This window comes from Mastigoproctus giganteus, chromosome 8 (assembly GCF_048544385.1).
Source record: "Mastigoproctus giganteus isolate SK-2022 chromosome 8, ASM4854438v1, whole genome shotgun sequence".
Classification (NCBI taxonomy): Eukaryota; Metazoa; Arthropoda; class Arachnida; order Uropygi; family Thelyphonidae; genus Mastigoproctus; species Mastigoproctus giganteus.
This window is the reverse complement of record NC_143582.1, coordinates 186,317,345-186,339,369: the sequence shown is the minus strand read 5'-3', so window position 1 is coordinate 186,339,369 and position 22,025 is coordinate 186,317,345. Positions and strand designations below refer to the sequence as shown.

General features: G+C 37.1%; 1 protein-coding gene across 1 annotated transcript in view; it reads right to left on the bottom strand.

The window, feature by feature from the left end:
- Positions 1-302: 302 nt before the first annotated feature.
- The window catches only part of LOC150082067 (sterile alpha motif domain-containing protein 3-like), a 141,982-nt gene continuing 120,259 nt past the window's right edge, over positions 303-22,025 (bottom strand). Inside the window, exon 8 of the mRNA XM_090380420.1 lies at positions 303-596. Coding sequence (XP_090236546.1) covers positions 303-596 — 294 coding nt within the window. The remainder of the gene's footprint in view (positions 597-22,025) is intronic.

The following is a 22,025-nucleotide window of genomic DNA, read 5'->3' as shown; positions in this document are numbered from 1 at the left end:
TGAAACATACTTGAAACATTTCTTATAAATTCTCATTTAAAAAGTTTATTAGACAACTTTTTAAGATAACTTTTTTTTAAGTTTATATACAACTTAAAGCTGTAACTAACAAGGTCAATAATTGCTTATAATTATCAATATAATATTCATAAAACATTATATTACTTTCCATGATGATAAAATACACCTTTCACTTAAAATTTTAACAGCATAAACCAACACTTTGACAGTGTCTAAAAAAAAAACATAGATTATGAGCCTAAAAATTCCAAATGGTGTCAGGTGATTTAAACAAATATCTCTTATCCCTTTGTCAAATAATCAACTTTATTTAATAATGTAAGTGCTCTAAATGGAAATTTAGAATTATCATCAATATTCATTAGTGCTTTCTGAATAAATGCTAGAGTACAATGTATCTGTTTTGGGTAGGCAATATTAAATGCATAGTAAGAGCAAAACAAACATAAGAAAGCATATAACAAACAATCTGACTTGCAGATGTCAAGATTTCCTGCCTTGATACAGAAACTGTTTTCCTGTCTCACATAAGGATTGCTAAAATAAACTATTCTTGGATAATTCACCTCAAGGTCCTACAAAAAAAAATTAAATCAGCACTACAGAAATGTTGAAGTACTTCTTTTTTAAAACAAGAAAGATCTTTCATATAATTAACTTTATAAATGACTGAATGAAATTTATATCAGTTTTACATAAATTTTTAAATATACCATCAGATTATTTACAAAATAAATATTTCTGTTTAAAATAGCACATTAATTTCAAAGGTCATTAAAAGAAAAGCAGCACTTTTCCTTATGAGGGAAACCTTTTGAAATTAGCCATGAAATAATCAGTTATGTTATGAAAATATAAATGAAAATGTCTTTCATAAACAAATGTTTTTAAAAGAAAACAAGAATAACTCTCAATGATGCCACTTTCACAGAACTTAACCATTTTAATTCACTGCTTGCTTAACAGTTTCATGCCATGATCTCACTGATATTAATTTCTAAATTACATCATGTAGCGCATTGATCATGTATTATTCCTAAATTACATCGCATAACTCATTCATCATGTATTATTCCTAAATTACATCATGTGAATTACATTGTGTGTATATTACATAATGTATAAATAAATAAAAGAACTCCACAATACAAAATTCTTCCTTTTAATCAATTTGTCATTAAAAGATGGCAACAGATCTTCTCCTTCTTCAGAGTGATTCATATGATCTGACAAATTTAACTAGTAATGGGTCATGATATCCCTTGGCCATCCAAGACTTCTAAGGATACAAGGAATTTATTTAGACGAACAAAGCACACTGACAAAATTAACAACAAAGTCAAAATAAAGGGAGAGGATATACTGCTAAAAATCCTGCCATAGACAAATAAGTGACCTTAGTCATGTGACAATGAAATGACCTTGTGGCAATAGCAAAGGACAATACTAACGACTTTGTCAAGTTAGCATATCTATAAATTCACTATTGCTCCCACCAAAAAAATAGGCTAACCTGGTAGATTGCCATATAGGAATTTGCAAAGAAGAAAAAAAATAATAATATTCTAAATGCAAAATCTCAAAATACAACTATCATGTCAATGCAGGTGTCATCTATTCACATAGAGAATAAACATACAAATAATAAGAACAATATGATCAGCAATCAGCAGACAATTCCTAAATGGGACAAGACATTAGCCTTCTCTTCTTTAAAGAAATATGCTATAATACCAGATATCAGGATCTATATTCTAAATAAAAAACAGTTCAAGAGCAGCCTTAAAAAATAACCAGCACATTTCTTATTTCTCAAATTAATGAGGCAGAGAAAAAGCTTACTACATAAAGAGGCTGAGTATTTTCTACCATAAAAATGCCAACAGATTATCATGCTGTCATCCACTCAAATAACAAGTTTAGTACAGATTGCATAAATAAATGCCAAATTGTTTTCTGGAAGACCAAGGTTTTGCAAAACTATGGCTTAAATTTCCCAGATAGCCATCTCAACAACCAACACTAGAATACAAGAACAATTTTTAAGTTACAGTGAGCTGCTACAGACCAAATCATGGCACACTGCATCACAAAAGATATATAGAGAATAGAGTACTTAAGTATATGGCACTTAAGTACTTTATTCTCTATGTATCTCTTGTAAGTAAAATTAACCTCAGGGGTACTGAATAAACCAAAAATCACGCTTCTCACCTTGGGTTAATTTTGAGGCATTAACCACCCAATTAAGTCAGAAGTGCAAAAACAGAATTCTGAATCACAGAGTAAAATAATGAGAAATCAGAACATTGAGCAGTGAGATACTGAACTGACATAATGAGAAATCTGAACCAAAGTAGTGGTAGATTGAACAGAAAATTAAATTTCTTATATATAAAGTAAACACTGGAATCCTTAACAAAGAGGGAACCAACAGGGGATTAAAAACTGAAAGGACAATCCCTTGGGGAATACCCACAGATATCAAAAACAAACCACTAACCAGGTCATTAAAAAAACTAAAAAGCATTCTGATAAGCAATTCTTCAACATCCAAAGGACCTTGCCTACCAAACCAAAACAAACCAGTAGAACTGAAGCTAAAGAAGAAACATAAACAGAATCAAAGGCAGAAGAAACATCAAGGAAAACTGCACATAAATCTACACAGACACTGGAAGAAAACTTTTCAATTTTTAAGATATCCAGACTTTCAGAACAATATCTTTAACCAAGATCTAATTATATACATCAACCATGATGTCCAAAATAAAAAAGAAAAAAAAGGCAAATTTCAGGCAAAAATTTTTAAAAAAATGTCTTTATGTACAGAAACAAAATAGAAAGACATTTCTGTTTAAATGCTAAAGGAGGACAAGTTGTGCTTTTCAAAAATGTAATGTGTATGCTACACTGGAATGAAAACAAAAATAACAATTCAATTAACAAACAGTGGACAACAAAATGAAGTCAACTGAACTTGAAAAGAATTTTCATGAATCATAATCGTAATATCCTAACTACCCAAAACTGATGGGTACGAACCATATAGTAATAATGACAAATGATGCAAGAAAGTAAGCTTATATAACATCAGCAATATAAAAGAAAAAAAAAAAACCTACACAGTTCACCCATCCATATCCTACAAGTATCTGAAGTTTTTCCTTGAATTTATTCAACCCATCCACTTCCAACAACAACAGATGGAAGCCTGTTCCAACAGTCAACCACCCACTAGCTGAAAACAAACTTCCACATATCTATCCTGCAACCATCCTTCCTCAATTTGAATTTATGCCCCCTCATGTGTGTAGTCTCAGAAAGTGGAAGAATGCCATTAACATTTGGCTTACTCAATCCATTTGCAGCTTTAGACACCTCAATCAGATCTCCCCACAGGTACCTAGTTTTGAGATGGTACAATTTGCAGAACTGAAGCATTTCTAGGTAAGATCATCCTTTCTTTCCCTTCAGCAGTCTAGTTGCCCTTCGCTGCACCCGTTCCAAAAGATCTACGTCCTTCTTAAAGTGAGGCCTCCAGACCTGTATACAGTACTGAAGATGTGGCCTAACCATGGCCTTATACAAAGGGATAATCACCTCCTTATCCCTGCTAGCAAAGTTTCAGTATATCATTGAAAAACCCATTAGCTGTCCTGGCAGCATGTCTGCACTGCTCAGATAATTTCATCTCTGACTGTACAATTACCCCCAGGTCTTCTTCATTCTCCACTACCCTGAGTGTAGCACCACACAGTTGATAAGTTACTCTGGAGTTACTTCTACCCATGTGCAATACCTTGCATTTGTCAATATTAAACTTTAACTACCATTTCTCAGCCCATTGACCCAATTTTCCTAGATATTATTGCAGCAGCAGCTCACCCTGATGACTGTTGTTATCCACAATGCCAACCTTTGTATCATATTCAAAATTAGACATTAAAACCTGATATACCTTCATCAATATCACTGATAAATATTGAAAACAACAATAGGCCCAGCAGTGAAACTTGCTGAACTCAACTAATAACATTGGTCCATGAAGAGCAGTGCCCATTGATAACAACTCTGTCTTCTTTCACTTAACTATCCCTTTATCAGTAACTTGCAGTAACTTTAGCAGTAACTTGCCCTTAACGCCACATAGATCCAGTTTGTACAGCAGTCTTTTATGTGCAACAGTATCAAGAGCCTTCCTGAAATCCAAGTACATGAAATCAAAATTATTTTTTGTATGCAGTGCCTTGATCACTGCATCATAGTAACCTATAAAATTGGTTAAACAAGACTACCCCTTGGCAAATCTGTGGTGTAATTGCAGTATAATTGCATGCCTGTCCAGAGAGTCCTGCATTACTTCTTTAACCAGCGATTCCATTTTCCCTAGAACAGATATTAAGCTAATAGGTCTGTAATTACTCAACATCACCTTTTTATCCCCTTTATGAATTGGGGATACATTTGCACATCTTCAGCCATAGGTACTTTCCCTGAATCCAAGGATGCTCTCATAATTATGTCTAAGAGTTTGGTAACCTCCTTTGCTGCCTCTCTTAATATAACTGGACAAATTACATCCACCCCCAAGTGCCTTTTTTATGTCCATCCTCAACAATTTCTCCTCCACTTTCCTTTTAGTTATCACAGTCATTTGCAACTATAGCGTGGTTAACGTGGTTAACCTGAACAGTTAACTCACAAACATCAAGTGGCCCAATGCAATTCAACCCCTTCCTTCTACTGTTAATATACACATAGAAATCTTTGCTATTTTTCTTTGCATTCTTTGCCAGAGACTTCTCATAATCTTCCTTAGTTTGTCTAACCTCCTTTGTGACTTGATAACAGCCTAACTTATTTCGACCATGGGCTTTTTTATTACCTGATAATTTCTATGCATCCCATGCACTTTTCTTCTCTATCACATGTCTCAATAGTTCATCTGACATAAATTTAAAGTCTAAGCATTGAAAAGCCTTCTTTGATTACTTCCCTAAATACTTCCCATTTAGAATTTGCTGTAAGTAACATCATCAGTTGATTTCATTGCACACAATTTAAAAACTGTCTGAGACCTCTGTAGTCACTGTTACAAAAGAAAAAGCCTTTCTCTTTATCTGTGACAGTAGTTATATCTTTAATTAAATTCCACAATTGTACACTGTGATCGCTGCCACCCAATAGGTCTTTTACCTGCAGATTCTTAATGCAATCACTGCTGATAACCAGATCAAGAGTATTGCTTCTTCTTGTTGCCTCTCTAACATGCTACTGTAGAAAACAGTCATCCAAGAAAATCACAAAAGTTTTGCTACTGTGTGAGTGACCAACCCACAAATTCCAGTTAATATCTGGAAAGTGAAATACCCCATTATGAGACATTCTGATTTGCTGGTCCACTCTATTTCTCTGTATAGCTGTTTGGTATACTCGTCACAGTCATTAGGCCTATACCACCCTCCTACTCTGAATTTTGTTTTTCCAGTGTTTATACCATAACAAACTAACTCTACATTGCACTCGTCACCCATGTCAACTGGATGCACTGCCTTAGATTTAATATTCTTCTTAACTAAGAGCATAATCCATCCATCTCTCCTGTCCTGTCTGTCCTTCCTGTATACATTGTACTCTCCATAACTCAAATTCAGCATCACTTATGTCTGAGTGACACCATGTGTCTGCTATTTCTACAATATCTGCATTTGAATGGCTTAATCAGTACTTCAAATTCACCAAATTTATTTACAATGCTCCTAGCATTAGTGTACATGCAAGTATACATGCACATGTTCTTTTAGTTACTGTAACACAGCCCATGTATTTATATTTGTTCAATGATGACCCACAGCAGCACCTGAAGTTGCAGACACCTTGCTTTCCAGGCTGCTGCATTTACCGATAGTACCAATATAATTCAGATATTTATCAGCGTATGATCAGTTTTGCCAAATAATGCAATGACAAACTTTCACATTGTTTATAAGACTTACGATAAGATCTTGTGATGTAAATCCCACTCCTCTTTATATCAGCAGATCTCAGTGCATGAAATGTTCTCAGAAGAGGTAACTGTGCCCTAATTCTTCTCCCTAAAGCATCTCAGGTGTACTCATTTTGATTCAGGTTTGCAGAACTGGCTGATCAATTCATCCAACAAGCATCCTCTATATGAAAGGATTCACTGATATTGTGATCCAGAAAGGCATCAACAGAGCCTAAGTACCTGTAAAAAAGGTTCAAGTATCTTATCCCTATAAGCAGTAAAGGTGCCTCACTGAAAAGTGTGAAGATTGGTGTGGTCATTTCATCATTATATCTCCCCAGACCATTATATCATTATCACAACAGATAGTGTTATGATGTTCTAATCGGGTAAGAACGCATCTAGAATAAATTCAAAAACATTACTGCTCATCCACTGGTCTTGGCTCCAAAGATGGTGTTACCTGTTTCAAGTTGGAGCAGCTTTTCTGTGGGAACACAAATCATGACCCTTTCTTGGAACTTTTTAAAAAAGTTTTTTGCACACTAAAAACTTCCATTAAGGGCTTTTGTTAGAGAGAGAGAGAGAGAGAGAGAGAGAGAGAGAGAGAGAGAGATGCCTTACTGTCATCATTCTATAGCATTTTGATATGTTAACACTACATAGCACGCCCTTGAATTTGCCTCTAAGACACTTTTCCTATCTCGTGTTGTTGTTGACACAACCTTATAATTACTGTTCTTTACACATTTAATGCTCTGGAATGGCTAGTGAATTAGAGGATAACCTTATGAATGCACCCCCCCCCCCAAATTCACCAGATGAGATCTTTCAAACATCTATACTCCATTTAACAGAAGAAAAAAACTGAATTTTATGTGTTCTGTACTGCATCTGATTAGAATTGAGTAGTGTTGATGTAGTACACACTTTTATATCCTGCCTAATTTGCATTTTCTAGAGATTAATATCATATTGTTATGCACTATTGAGATTTATTGTGTGAAATTATATTCCACTCGATCCAAAGGTTTGTCCAGGTCTTTCTTGAATTTATTTAAGCTGTCAACTTCCATAATGATAGATGAAAGTCAGTTCCAGCAATTAACCACCAGCTGACTAAAGGCAAATTTCCACACATCTATTCTATAACTATATTTCCTCAATTTCACTTTATGCCCCCTCAGGTTCATAATTTGAGCAAGAGGAAGAATCCCATCAGCATTGAACCTGTTCAAACTATTCAAGGCCTTATATGCCTCAATCAGATCACTTCGCAGGTGGCCTAGTCTCCAGGCACTGCAATATGCAGAACTTAAGCCTTTCTTGGTAGGAGCACACCTTTGTTACTCTCACCAATCTTGTTGCCCTTCTCAATATTTCTTCTAGCAATTCCACATCTATCCTAAAATGAGGCGCCCAAACGTGTACGCAGTACTCAAGGTGTGGCCTGACCATTGCCTTATACAAAGGGATAATCGCCTCCTTATACTTGGTACCAAAATTGTTGTATATCATTGACAAGATCCCAGAACCTACTCTGGCAACCTGTCTGAACTGCTCAGAAAACTTCATATCTGACTGCACAATTATCCCCAGGTCTTTTTCATTCTCCAATACCCTGGTGTAGTACCACACAGTTGGTACACTTTTCTGGGGTTACTTTGCATTTGTCAATGTTAAACTTCAGTTGCCACTTCTCAGCCCATATTTTCTAGATCCTGTTGCAGTAGCATACTGTCATTAACAACCCTGCCAGCCTTCGTATCATCTACAAACTTCAAAATTAAGCCTTCATCAATATCATTAATTGATACAGAAAACAACAATGAGCCAAACACTGAAACCTGGGGACCTCACTAATAACATAAGTCCACAAAGAGCAGTGTTACCACTATGTCTTCTCCCACTCAACCATCCTTTTATCCATTGTAGCAACTTTCTCTTAATGCTATACTGCTACAGTATCAAAAGCTTTCCTGAAATCAAAGTATATGACATTAAAATTATTTTTTGCATCCAGCTCCTTTGTGACCACATCAGAGAAGAGAATCCAATCAAATTGGTCAGACAAGACTTCCCCTTAACAAACCCATGCTGTGTCTGAATTATTATTGCAGTCTTGTCTAGATGATCCTGCAATGCTTCTTTAACTGCTGGCTCCGTTATTTTCCCTGGAACAGAATTTAAACTAACAGGTCTCTAACTACTCTTGTCACCCTTTGATCCCCCTTTGTGAACTGGAGATACATTTGCACATCTCCAGTCAGTGAGAACCTCCCCTGAGTCCAAGAATGCTCTCATAATTATGGCTAAGGGTATGCTTACTTCATTTGCACCTCCTATAATATAACAGGATAGATCCCATCCACCTCAGGTGACTTTCTTATGTTTAACTTCAATGATTTCTTCAACGGTTTGCTTTCAGTTATTAAAAAATCATTTAACTCCCTGTTAATAAATTCAATAAGCTTGCTTCTATACTCCACTTTTCCACAGAATTCCTCGTGTGTAGATGTAGATGCAAAATACTCATTCAGTTTGTCAGCTATCTGAGAAGGATCCTCAACAGTTGAACCATCAATATCAAGTGGACCAATCTGATTCATCCCCTTCCTTTTAGAGTTTACAAAAGTAAAGAATTTGCTGCTGTTTTTCTTTCCTCCTTTGCCAAACATTTCTCATAACCTGCCTTCGCCTGCTAACCTGTGCTACCAAAATTAATTTATATCATTGACAAGACCCCATAACCTACTCTGGCAGCCTGTCTGCCCTGCTCAGAAAACTTCATATCTGACTGCACAATTACCCCCAGGTCTTTTTCACATTGATTGGTAATCAATGAACAGCGTCCATTGATTACCAATCTCTGTCTTCTCCCACTCAAGCATCCATTTATCCATTGTGGCAACTTGCCCTTAATGCCATACTGCTCCACTACCTGGTGTAGTATCACACAGTTGGTGCACTTCTATGGGGTTACTTTGCATTTCCCATACAACTGGATGCACTTCCTTATATTTTATGTGTTTCTTAACTAACACCATAGCCCCTCTTCCCTTCCTATCCTTTCTGTACACACTGTACTCACCAAATTCCAATTCTGTATTCCTTATATCTGTGTGACACCACATCTCTGATATCCCAAGAATATCTGCCTTTGATGTCTTAAACAGCATTTCAAATTCATTTACTATACTCCTAGCATTGGTGTACATGCAAGTATACATGAACCTGTTCTTACTCTTAGTTACCCTAACACAACGCATGTATTTACTTGTTTTACGATGATAGAATGGTACATGGGATTAGTCAGCAGCTCTATTGCATGTTATCCAGCTCTATAGCATGTTATCTTACAACCATACATGAACCTGTTCTTACTCTTAGTTACCCTAACACAGTGCATGTATTTACTTGTTTCACGATGATAGAATGGTACATGGGATTAGTGAGCAGCTCTATTGCACGTTATCCAGCTCTATTGTATGTTATCTTACAACCTTCACATGCTGTGTGATAGCTTCTGGTTAGCAGGCACAAGTAAGAAGACATGGGGCTGGAATGGCAGCTAGAGTATTACATGTTATGTTTAGCAGTGCATCAGCTAATGCTGGGCATGTATTAGTACTGCATATACTAATAGTGGGTGGGTCAGAAAACTGCTAGCTTGGGGGGGGGGGATTCACAGACTAATAGATTAACAGTACCAGCAGGCAGAGGTGGAAGTAATTCTTGCACTGCTTCTAGTGGAATGAGCAGCAGCCTGGACAGAAAGTTTCTGGGGGTTTCAGGTTACTCCCTCTGCATACTTCCCATCCAAAGTATGTCAATGTTAAACTTCAGTTGCCACTTCTCAGCCCATCTGCCCAACTTTTCTAGATCCTGTTGCAGTAGCATACTATCATTACTGTCATTAACAACTCTGCCAACCTCTGTTTCGTCTGCAAACTTCAACATTAAGCCTGATATACCTTCATCAATATCATTGATTAATACAGAAAACAACAATGGATCCAACACCAAACCATGGGTGACTCCACTAATAACATTACTCCACAAAGAACAGCATCCATTGATTACCAATCTCTGTCTTCTCCCACTCAAGCATCCATTTATCCATTGTGGCAACTTGCCCTTAATGCCATACTGCTCCAATTTGTACAGTAGTCTTCCATGTGCAACAGTATCAAGAGCTTTCCTGAAATCCAAGCATATAATATCAAAATAATTTTTTGCATCCAGTACCTTTGTGACCACATCATAGTATCCAATTAAATTGGTCAGATAAGACTTCCCCTTAACAAACTAATGCTGTGTCTGAATTATTACTGCAGTCTTGTTTAGATAATCCTGCAATGCTTCTTTAACCAGTGACTCCATTATTTTTCCCAGAACAGAAGCTAAACTAACAGGTCTGTTATTACTCGTGTCACCCTTTGATACTCCTTTGTGAATTGGACATACATTTTCACATCTCCGGTCCATGGGGACCTCCCCTGAGTCCAATGATGCTCCCATAATTATGGCTATGGATTTGCTTACTTCCTTTTCCACCTCCTTAATATAACTGGATAAATCCCATCCACCACATGTGCCTTTCTTAAGTTTAACTTCAATAATGTCTCCTCCACTTTACTCTTAGTTATTACAAAATCATTTAGCTCCCTATTAGAGTTCAATAAGCTTATGTTCTCCACTTACAGAATTTCTCATGTGTGAATGTAGATGCAAAATACTCATTCAGTTTGGCAGCTATCTGAGCAGGATCATCTGCAGTCAAACCATCGATATCAACGAAATTCTTTGCCAAATATTACTTGTAATATGCTTTGCTTGCCTAACCTCCTTTTGTGACTTGATTACAGACTAGCTTATATCTACCATAGGCTTCTGTGTCACCTAATAATTTATATGCATTTTTCTTCTCTGCCATGAGTCTCATTAGTTCATCTGACATCCATCTGGGCCTAACCTTGAACGGTATTTCTTAGTTGGTATGAAAAGCCTTGTAGCTTCCAAGATTAATTCCTTGAATGCTTCCCATTTAGAATTTTCTGTTAGTAACATCAACAGTTGGTCCCACTGTATTCAATTTAAAAAATCTTTGAGACCACTATAATCACCTTTACAAAAGCAAAAAATCTTCCCCTTACCCCCGAAGTTAGTTACATCTTTGAGTAAATCCCACATCAGCACACTGTGATCACTGCCACCTAGCGGTTCCTTTATCTGTAAATTCTTAATGCATGAATAATAACTGCTAATAATGAGAGCAAGAGTATTACTCCCTCTGGTTGCCTCTCGAACATGCTGCTGTAGAAAACAACCTTCCAATAAATCCACAAAAGTCTTGCTAGTGGGCAAGTGACAAACCCACAAATTCCAGTCAGTATCTGGAAAGTTACTGACTGGAACGATTATAAGACATTCTGATTTACTATCCTTTCTGTACACAAATCCACAAAAGTCTTGTTAGTGTCTTAGTGACCAATCCACAAGTTCCAGTCAATATCTGAGAAATTAAAATCCCCCATTAAAAGACAGTCTGATTTACTGGCCTACTCTATTTCTCTCTCCAGTTGTTCATTGTAGCATCAGAGTCATTAGGCCTCTAACAAACTCCTACCCTCATTTTTGCTTTCCTAGTGCTTATGTTACACCAAACTGACTCGGCGTTGCACTGTTCATCTATGTCCATTGGATGTACTTCCTTAGCTTTTATGTGTTTCTTAACTAATAGCATAACCCCCCCCATCCCTTCCTATGCTATCTATCCTTATATTTGTGTCATTCCTTATATCTGTGTGACACCATGTCTCTGATATTCCAGCAATATCTGCCTTTGATGTCTTGACCAGTGCTTTAAATTCATCAAATTAATTTACTATACTTCCAGGATTGGTGTACATGTAAGTATACATGCACCTGTTCTTAATCTTAGTTATCCTAACACAGCCCGTGTATTTATTTGTTTAAAGATAACTCCTAGCAGTTCCTGAAATTCCCAGCAACTTGCTTTCCAGGCTGATGCTCATTCTAATAGAATTCAGTGCAAGAATCACTTCTACCTCTGCCTGCTGCTCCTGTTAATCTATTAGTATGTGAATCCCCCCCCAAGCTAGCAGTTTTCCAACCCACCCACTATTAGTGAATGCAGCACTAATACCTGCCCAGCATTAGCTGATACACTGTTAAACAGAGCATGCAATACTCTAGCTGCACTTCTAGCCCCATGTTTTCTTACTTGTGCCTGCTAACCAGAAACTATAACACGGCATGTCAAGGTTGTAAGATAACATGCAATAGAGCTACTGACTAAGTCCATATCCCATCCTATGGGTTGCCTTTTTAGTCTCAATCCAAATCTAATCCCAACTATAACTCACCCCTCCTCCTATCAACCCATCTTCCATTCTTTCTTTCTTTTTTTTTTACAGGACTTGCCTTCCGGATTCAAGGTTTCAAAATTTCTAGGAAAATTTATGCTCACTGGTTGTTGCTTGGGCTGAAGGAACATAGCCAAATACCTGAATGTGACTTGGACCCATGCTACTTTTAAATATTTGGCTGTGGTTGTGCTAAGTGGCCAGCCATACAACACAACTCTAACATACAGTATACCATTGTTAATCACTAATTAGTTGCCACTTCAAGTGATGAGCCACTTGAAGTAGCTTGCTTGCTGATAAGAAGAGTAAACAGTAGAATGTAAATGTTCATTCATATACTGATTTTTATCCATTATCTATTTTTCTTTCTACAGAAACCAAAGAATAATTTTTGTGATATACATACATATGATTTACAGATTATAATTTTAAATTATATTATTTAATTTTGTTATTTATTTAATATAAGTTAATAAATAATATGCACAAATATAATGCATTTTAATAATATGTATTACATTTCTAGAAGGCCTCCATAGCCATGTGGTCAGGAGTGGGAATGCAGAACACATGCTCTTTGAGTGGACCAGAGTTCAAGCCCATGACTGCTAAATATGCCTGATCTGCCAACCCACACTGGACCAGCATGGCAGATTACGGTTCATTTCTTTAAAGAAGGCCTCCATCCTGCAGTGGGTTGATAATGGCTGCAGTTTACCTTTTTGTTTTACCTTTATTACATTTCTATTAAAGCCTCTTTAATTTTACAGCCCATTTAATTTATTTTCAATTTAAAAATTTTAATTTATTATTATTTGGTGTACTGGAAGGGCATTGTACATATTACAAATTAGGGCCATAACATGTTTAAATCCAGCCCTGGCTGCAAGAGATGACATCAGCAGATTATCTAGGTGGATTTGGCCTGAGAGGGATTTTTATGAGATCCACAGATTTTTTTTTTTTAATCAAGATCTTTAAGAAATTATACACTTACATTTTTCTTTTAACTGGAAACAGTTTTTCTTTATTCTTTTTATTCCAGGGGCAATATTTGTGTGTTCATTTTTATTTGAATAGGAATGACTATTCTATGCATAACGGTAACACACTCAACATTTATGCTAGTCAAAGATTCACTAAATGTTCTCAACTTGGGTCATGTGTGATTTCTCATGCTGCCATCACCACAAAAAGAGCTGATATGATCCAGTTGTATCAGCAGTAGTTTCTAAAATACCTTAATACATATAACTTAAACTTGATAGAAGATATGAATTCATACATTAACTCAGTAGAAGATAAAACTAGTGTGTGTGTGTGTGTGTGTGTGTGTGTGTGTGTGTGTGTGTGTGTGTGTGTGTGTGTGATGGGGGTTTAATGGCGCACGAGCTGCTGGGGCTATAGTGTGCCAATTCATATGAAAATGATAAAAAACAAATTTCAGATATATTCACTTTATGTTTTATTAGAGAGATGTTTTAGAATTTATGATACATTCTAATATTTTTCAAAAAAGAGAAAAATTCATTGATGTTTGCATCGTCACCAATAATATGTTTTAATGTCTTCGGTTCTCGAAGATTTCTTAGGGAAAGGAGGGTGGATATTCTGTCCTGATGACAGTGAGGGCAATCAACGATGTTGTTTGTTTGTTATTTGGTTTTTAGGAGCATTAGCAACTAAGGCCATATTGCTCCGGGCAATCAACGAGAATGTGTTTGACTGTTAAATGTGAGAAACAGTGTGGACATTGAGGAGGATCCTCTCCTGTAAGTAGATGAAGGTGAGTCAGGTATGTATGTCCTATCCGTGCTCATGCAAGCACTACTACTTCTCTTCGTACTGTTTTGGTGCTAGAGCGCCAAAGCTGTGGTTCCTGTTTCAGCTGATAAAGTTTATTATTGGTTTGGGTGTGCCATAGCTCTTTCCACTGTGCAAGACATGTAGTTTGTATGATGTGAATCATAGATTGGAATAGGAGCGAAGGTTAAATCATAAGTTGATGGATTTTTCGCAGTTTTGTCAGCGAGTTCATTCCCTTTTATCCCCGAATGGGCTGGGATCCAGCAAAAGGTCACTGATTGATGACGTTCCTCAATTTTTAATAAGAGGCTTCTGATTTGGTTTAACATTGGATGAACCTTGTAAGTTTTGTATTGCTGTAATTGAGCTTAGAGAGTCAGTGTATACAATATATTTTAGAGATGGGTAGAGATTCAGGTTTTCTAAAGCTAATTTTATTGCATGAAGTTCTGCAGAGAAGCTGCTATACTCAGGTGGAAGGGAAGCAGAAATGATTGTAGTGGGAAATACTGCTGCTGCTCCAACGGCTGAATGTGATTTCTTTATTCTTTTTATTCCAGGGCCATCAGTATATATATTGGCAAAAAACTAGCATATTTCTGAATATGGCTTGCATGGAGTTGTTTCACGTTGAGGGACGGTAGGTGATTCTTTCCCCATTTTTGAAGATAAGTATCACAAGTGAATTGAGGAGGAGGTGTCCAAGGTGGGTGAAAGCATTTCACTACTTGTAGCCTGTTGACATTAGGAATATTCCAACTCTGTGTTATTTCAATTAGGCATAAGCCTGCCAGTCTTATTTTACTGGGTTTATTTCTACAGAGGTTTTGCAGAGTGGATTAAAGAGATATGGCTCAATGGGATGCTGATAGCAACTTTGTATTTGGGCTGCATACTTAAGAAGTAGTGTTTTTCTGCGGAGACAAAGAGGGGGCTCATGTGCTTCAATATATAAACTATGGGTAGGAGATATCCTGAATGCACTAAGGGCAATCCGCAATGCACTATGCTGTATAGGGTCCAACCAGTGTAGCGTACTCTTTCGAGCAGAATCATAGATTGGAGCACCAAAATCCAAATGGGATCTGATCAATGCTCTGTATAAGAGAAGCAAAGATGTACAGTCTGCTCACCAAGACAGGGCAGATAAAGCTCTGAGTACGTTCAGTTTTTTGAGGAAGGAAGTACGCACCGATTTAATGTGCTCAAAAAAATTTAATTTTCTGTCAGGGATTAATCCCAAGAATCTGATATTGCTGGTCACTGGAATGGTAAAATTTGACATCTGAAGTTCAGGATCTGTATGCATTTTTCGTAGATTACAAAAGTGGATACCAACAGTTTTCTGCTGAGATAGACGATAGCCATTGAGTCCTGCCCACCTTTGGACCTTATTCAAGGATATCTGCAATTGTTGTTCAATGGATCTCATATTCTGAGAGTGGCAAGAAATGGAAAGATCATCTGCATAAAGATAGGCCTCAACTGTATTTGGAAGTTCTTTTGTGACAGAATCAATTTTAAGGGCAAAGAGGGTTGCACTCAATACAGAACCTTGTGGCACTCCTTCTTCCTGTAAAAATGTCATAGAAAGCGAGTTGTGGTATTGAACTTCGAACGAACGACTCTGGAGAAAGTTCCTGATGAATATAGGAAGGTTGCCTTGTAGACCAAGGGCATGGAGGTCACTGAGAATGCCATGGCGCCAGGTAGTGTCAAATGCCTTCTCTATGTCTATGGAAATCAAAACAAGATGCTCATTTTTTACGAAGGCATTGTAAATTGCAGACTCTGCCTTGATCATGAGATCTAAGGAGGACCTGTTCTTACGAAAGCCGTGCTGATTATTACTCATTAGGTGTTGTGTTTCGATGATCCAAACAAATCGATTATGAATAATTTTTCAAATAATTTACCGAGGCAACTGAAGAGGGAAATTGGCCGGTAATTGTATGGCCTGTTAGGGTCTTTTCCAGGTTTCAAAAAGGCAAGAACTGTGGCATGATGCCAAGAGCTGGAATAAATGTTTTCCATAAATATTCGGTTATAGTAGACCAGCTGTATTTGTAAATTTTTGTCACCGAGGTTTTCTAACATGATATAAGATATTCCGTCTGGCCCAGCGGCACCGTTGTGTGTTGTTTTAATGACATGTACAAGTTCATGATATTGAAGAGGCTGGTTATACGGAAGGAAAACTGAGGTTAGAAAATTGATGATTCATTGTTCAGTCATGGTCTTTATTTTCTGAAAATCCGCAGAATAAGTTGAGGCCACTGAAACTTCAACAAAGGTTTTGCCCAAGGCATTTGCTATGTCCGTAGGAGCAGAGAGTTCCTGCCCATTCCATGAAAGAATTGGTGAAGGGGTTGTTGGAAATTTTCTGGAAATCTGCCTGATTTTCTTCCATATTAACCTGGAGTTAGTGTTTCTGTTTATGGTAGATGCAAACCGAATCCAAGAATTCTTCTTGGCTTGCCTTTGAATGAGACATGCTTTCGCTCTTAGCTTCTTGTAATTGATAAGATTAGCCATGGTTAGTGATCTATGAAATAAATTCCATGCTTTATTTTTTAACTTCTTTGCTTTTGTGCAGTCTTCATTCCACCAATAGTTAAGATGCCGTCGGGACTGGAATTGAACATTTAGCTGCAGATAGTAGGTGTGCAGTGATGTAATCTATGGCTTCATCTATCGACTGTGTTCGTATATATTGCTCATCCAGGGTGACAAAAGATTGAAATTTGACCCATTTGGCTTGAGAGAACTTCCATTTCCTGCAGGGTTTAACTAATGGTAGTTGTGCAGTGAGCAGATCACAAATAATCGGAAAATGATCACTGCCCAAGGGGTTGTCCATAACAGACCATTCTATGATTGGAAACAGAATCAGGGAACATATTGATAGATCGATTGCAGAAGTTTGTCCAGATGGTAATTGTATGTGAGTGGGTGCACCAGTATTAAGAACAGTAAGGTTTTGCTTATGTAGAAAAGTTTCAATTAGGCGGCCATGTGTATCTAATTTTGTTGATCCCATAAGAGGTGGTGGTCATTAAAATCACCCAAGAGACAGACAGGAGGGTGGTAATTGCATTAGCAGGTTTTCAAGATCTTGATAAGAGAAGGTATGACTTGGTGGGAGATAGACTGATGCTAGTGTTAACGCAATCTGGGTTACCAAGCGTACAGCAACAGCTTCAATTTCAGTTTGCAAAACAATTTGTTTGGTCAGGATCTTTGAGCTGACCAAGATGGCCATGCCTCCATGGGCAGCATTTGAAGTATTACGATCTTGTCGATAGACGGCATAGTTCTTATTGTTGGTGGAAATTTGAGAAGTTAGATAGGTTTCCTGTAGACAGAAACCAACTGGAGAGTATCGGTTAATTAAGACTTGAATATCATTAATGTTGCTGCGAAATCCTCTACAATTCCATTGTAGAATATAAGGCATTACTGGTGTTTAGTAGAAGAAGCTGTATCTGACTGTTTTCTTAATGTGACTGGCTTGTGATATTCAGGCTTTGGTTTGTCTTTTTTGGAGAAGAATGGTCGACCGGTTTCCATTTCTTCTTCCGCATGTATTTCTAAGATAGGTTCTTCTTGTCTGGATGAGTCGAGTGTATCCATAGATGTTTCTTGGATATTCTTTTTTAAATGTGAGCTTCGATTATTCGATGTAGAAGCAATCACTGGGGGGAGGAGGAGATGTTGCTGGTACTGTAAGTGCAGTATTATTTGCCTGGTTCAACTGCTTAGGGATATTGGACTGTTGCTGGGAGAGAACAGCCCAAGCCCAGTCAGAGATTGCAGTGTTTGAAAGGACTGTAACATCAGTTTTGGTGGCCACTGATTGATACTTTTGCGCAATACTAGAGTACGTATGCTTAGTCATACTGGGAGCAATTACTTTCCTTGCTTCTTGAAAACTTACTTTATTTTCAATCTTATATTTGACAATTTTCTTTCAGGTTTTCCATTTGCCGCATGACCTTGAATAAGCAGGATGGTTGCTTTTACAGTTGGGGCAGGCCATTTCTTTTGCTAAGCAGTCACTTTGAGTGTGGCCAGAGGACCCACAATTGGGGCAAACTTGATTTCCTCTGCATGCCGTTTGAGAGTGGCCATACTTTTGGCACTTAAAACACTTATTGATGTTGGTAGATTTGGCATATTGAAAGTGAGAATAATGTTCCTTGTAGGCGTAAGTGTATTGTCTTTTTTAATCATAATCCTTTTGACTGCAATGACATTTTGGTCTTGAAGTTCTTGCATTATCTCCTCCTCCGTGACATTCAATAGATCCCAGCTGGATATAACCCCTTTGGATGTATTTAGGGCTGCATGGGGAGAAACCTTTACTGGAATTCCAGCAATGTTTGTAAGGTTTAGCAGTTTCTCTGAATGTCCACGTTTTATTGTCTCCACTAGTAGGTCGCCTGATTGCAGTCTCTTGACTGTCTTAGGAGATCCTGCCAGACTTTCCAGGTGTTTCTGGATAAGGAACAGAGAGAGCTTACTGAGAGGCTGATCTTCAAGAGAGTGCATTATACGGAATGCAGGACAATTTGTTTCTGAGGAAGTGGTTTTCAACCTCTTGGGTTGCGACATGTTATGCTCAATGTCTTAACTCTGACCGAGAGCTTATCGGCTCGAGAGACGGAAATGCATGTTGATCCATGTTTGCTGCTTTTGGCCCTTGGCAGATTAGCTTTTCTGCCAAGATTTCCGGCCCTGCCACGGGGAGGCAGGAGCAGTGCCCGGTGTGACCAAGCGTAAAGTAGTAAGTGTTAGTAAAAAAAATATGAAAAATAAAGAAAGGTAGCTTTTCTTTCTTGCTCTGTACAAGTACTTTTTGTAACAGTAGCTGATATTAAAAAATAAATTTCTTAAGGACAGGAACTTAAAAGAACTATAAATTGCTTTTAGATAATCACTCTTTAAGCACAGAGAAAACGCTTGATCACAATCGCTTGGCACCTGAGGCCAGATAAAACTAGATACTGAAATATATATATATATATAGGGTTATTACTGCATTGGAATATAATTTTAGTGTAACAACGAGGCTAGTCAGAGCAACACGTGTTCACAAGCCAGATTTTTTAATGTTTTGAAATTATTGTTTTTTTTCTCTAACTTTTTAATTTAAATTTAGTAGTATAGTATTTTTTTTGTGATTTTCCGATTAAGTTGGTGTATTTATTCTTTACTTAGTCTTGTAATTACATAGAAAACCACAGATATGCAGTACTTTACTTTACATTATATTACAAACCACAGATATGCAGTACTTTACATTTGTCAATGTTAAACTTCAGTTGCCACCTCTCAGCCCATCTGCTCAACTTTTCTAGATCCTGTTGCAGTACTGTACTGTCATTAACAACCCTGCCAACCTCTGAATCTTCTGCAAACTTGGACATTAAGCCTGATATATCTTTATTAATATCATTAATAAATTCTGAAAACAACAATGGGCCCAACCCTGGGGACTCCACTAATAACATTAGTTCATGAAGAGAAGTGTCCATTGAATACCACTCTCTATTTTTTCCCACTCAAACATCTCTTTAACTGGCAAGGGACTATATGATTTTGAAATAACTGAGAGAAAAGTGGCATTAAGGGCAGCAATTTGCTCTTAATGCCATACTGCTTCAGTTCGTATTACTCCTATCCATACAGTATCAAAAGCTTTCCTAAAATCCAAGTATATGATATCAAAATTATTTTTTTGCATCCAGTTCCTTTGTGACCACATCATAGTATCTAATCAAATTTGTCAGACAAGACTTCCCCTTAACAAGCTCATGCTGTGCTTGAACTATAACTATAATCTTGTCTAGATGATCCTGCAGTGCTTCTTTAATAAGTGACTCCATTATTTTCCCCAGAACAGATGTTAAGCTAACAGATCTGTAATTACTTGTGTCACCCTTTGATCCCCCTTTGTGAATTGGGGACACATTTGCATATCTCCAGTCCATAGGGGCTTTCCCTTAGTCCAGATGAAAGTAAGCAAGCAAACCCAAGTCTAAGGGTTTGCTTACTTCCTTTACTGCCTCCTTTAATATAACTGGATAGATCCCATCCACACCAGGTGTCTTTCTTATGTTTAACTTCAACAATTTCTCCTGCACTTTTCTCTCAGTTATTTCAAAATCATTTAGTCCCTTGCCAGAGTATGATAAACTTCTGGCATTCCCCTCCCCGAATAACTCTTCATGTGCGAATGTAGATGCAAAATACTCATTCAATTTGTCAGCTACCTGAGCAGGATCATCAACAGTTGAACCCTTGATATCAAGTGGACCAATTTCATCCCCTTCCTTCTAGAGTTTACATAAGTAAAGAATTCTTTGCTATTTTTTTTTTTTTTTGCATCCTTTGCCAAAGATTTCTCGTAATCTGTCTTCGCCTGCCTTACTTCCTTTGTGACTTGATTACAGGGCAGCTTATATCTACCATAGGCTTCCATTTCACCTGATGCATCTCAAGCATTTTTCTTCTCCCCCACTAGTCTCTTTAGTTCATCTGACATCCATTAGGCCTAAACCTTGAACAATATTTCTTATTTGGTATGAAAAGCCGAGTAGCTTCCAAGATTCCTTGAATGGTTTGCATTTAGAATTTGTAAAGAGAAAGCAAAAACCTCTCTTTACTCCTGATGGTAGTTACATCTTTGAGTAAATCCCACCTCGGCACACTGTGATTACTGCCACTTAGTGGTTCCTTTATCTGTAGATTCTTAATGTTAAAAATTAAGATTGATACAATGAAGCATCATATGTTTAAGAGTGTAAATATTCTATATAATATTCGTGTAAATATTCTATATAATATTCGTGTAAATACACCATAGAAAACTCTTAAATGAAAAAACTACAAATGTAGTTTTTTCGTTTAAGAGTTTTCTATGGTGTATTTACTATGTTTGTAGTTTTTCGTTTAAGAGTTTTCTATGGTGTATTTACACAAATATTATATAGAATATTTACACTCTTAAACATATGATGCTACATTGCATCAATCTTCTTTTTAACATTATCATGTACACCTTCTGGCATCTCTAATATTGTGTGATTATCTTCACAACTGGATTGCCATGTCTGCAACCAGGGTGCCTGCCCACCCACTGATGAAGGGCCAACAAGCCTTGAAACGGTGCCATCTGGGTGGTGCTGCCCACCGAGAATAAGTAACAATAGTCTTCTCTTTTGGTGAAGCGTTACTTATTTGAGGTAGTGCAATACATGGCAACTCGTTGTGAAGGAGGAGCACAATATGAGATACAGATAAAATGATGCCCCTTCAAACTACAAACGTAGTTTTTTCGTTTAAGAGTTTTCTATGGTGTATTTACACCAGTATTATATAGTAGATTCTTAATGCATGAAGGATCACTGCTAATAATCAGATCAAGAGTATTACCACCTCTGATTTCCTCTCGAACATGCTGCTGTAGAAAACAATCATCCAGTAAATCCACAAAAGTCTTACTAGTGTGCGAATGACAAACCCACAAGTTCCAGACAGTATCTGGAAAGTTGTCTATTTTCTTTTCTTTTATTATATTTTACTTTTTTTTTTGGTTTTTGGCTGGTGCAGCATAAGTTTTGGACTTCCTTGCACCATGTGGCCATTAATAATACTAATACTATTCCTTTTTCAATAGCATATTTCCCATTTCAGGGCTATGATTCGTCTCGTTGAAGGTGCATTATCATTATGAATTTGTAGCATCAGGTTTACTGAAATAGTTCTACTATTATCACTGTGAATAGTTGGATTATTGCTTGATGGACTGA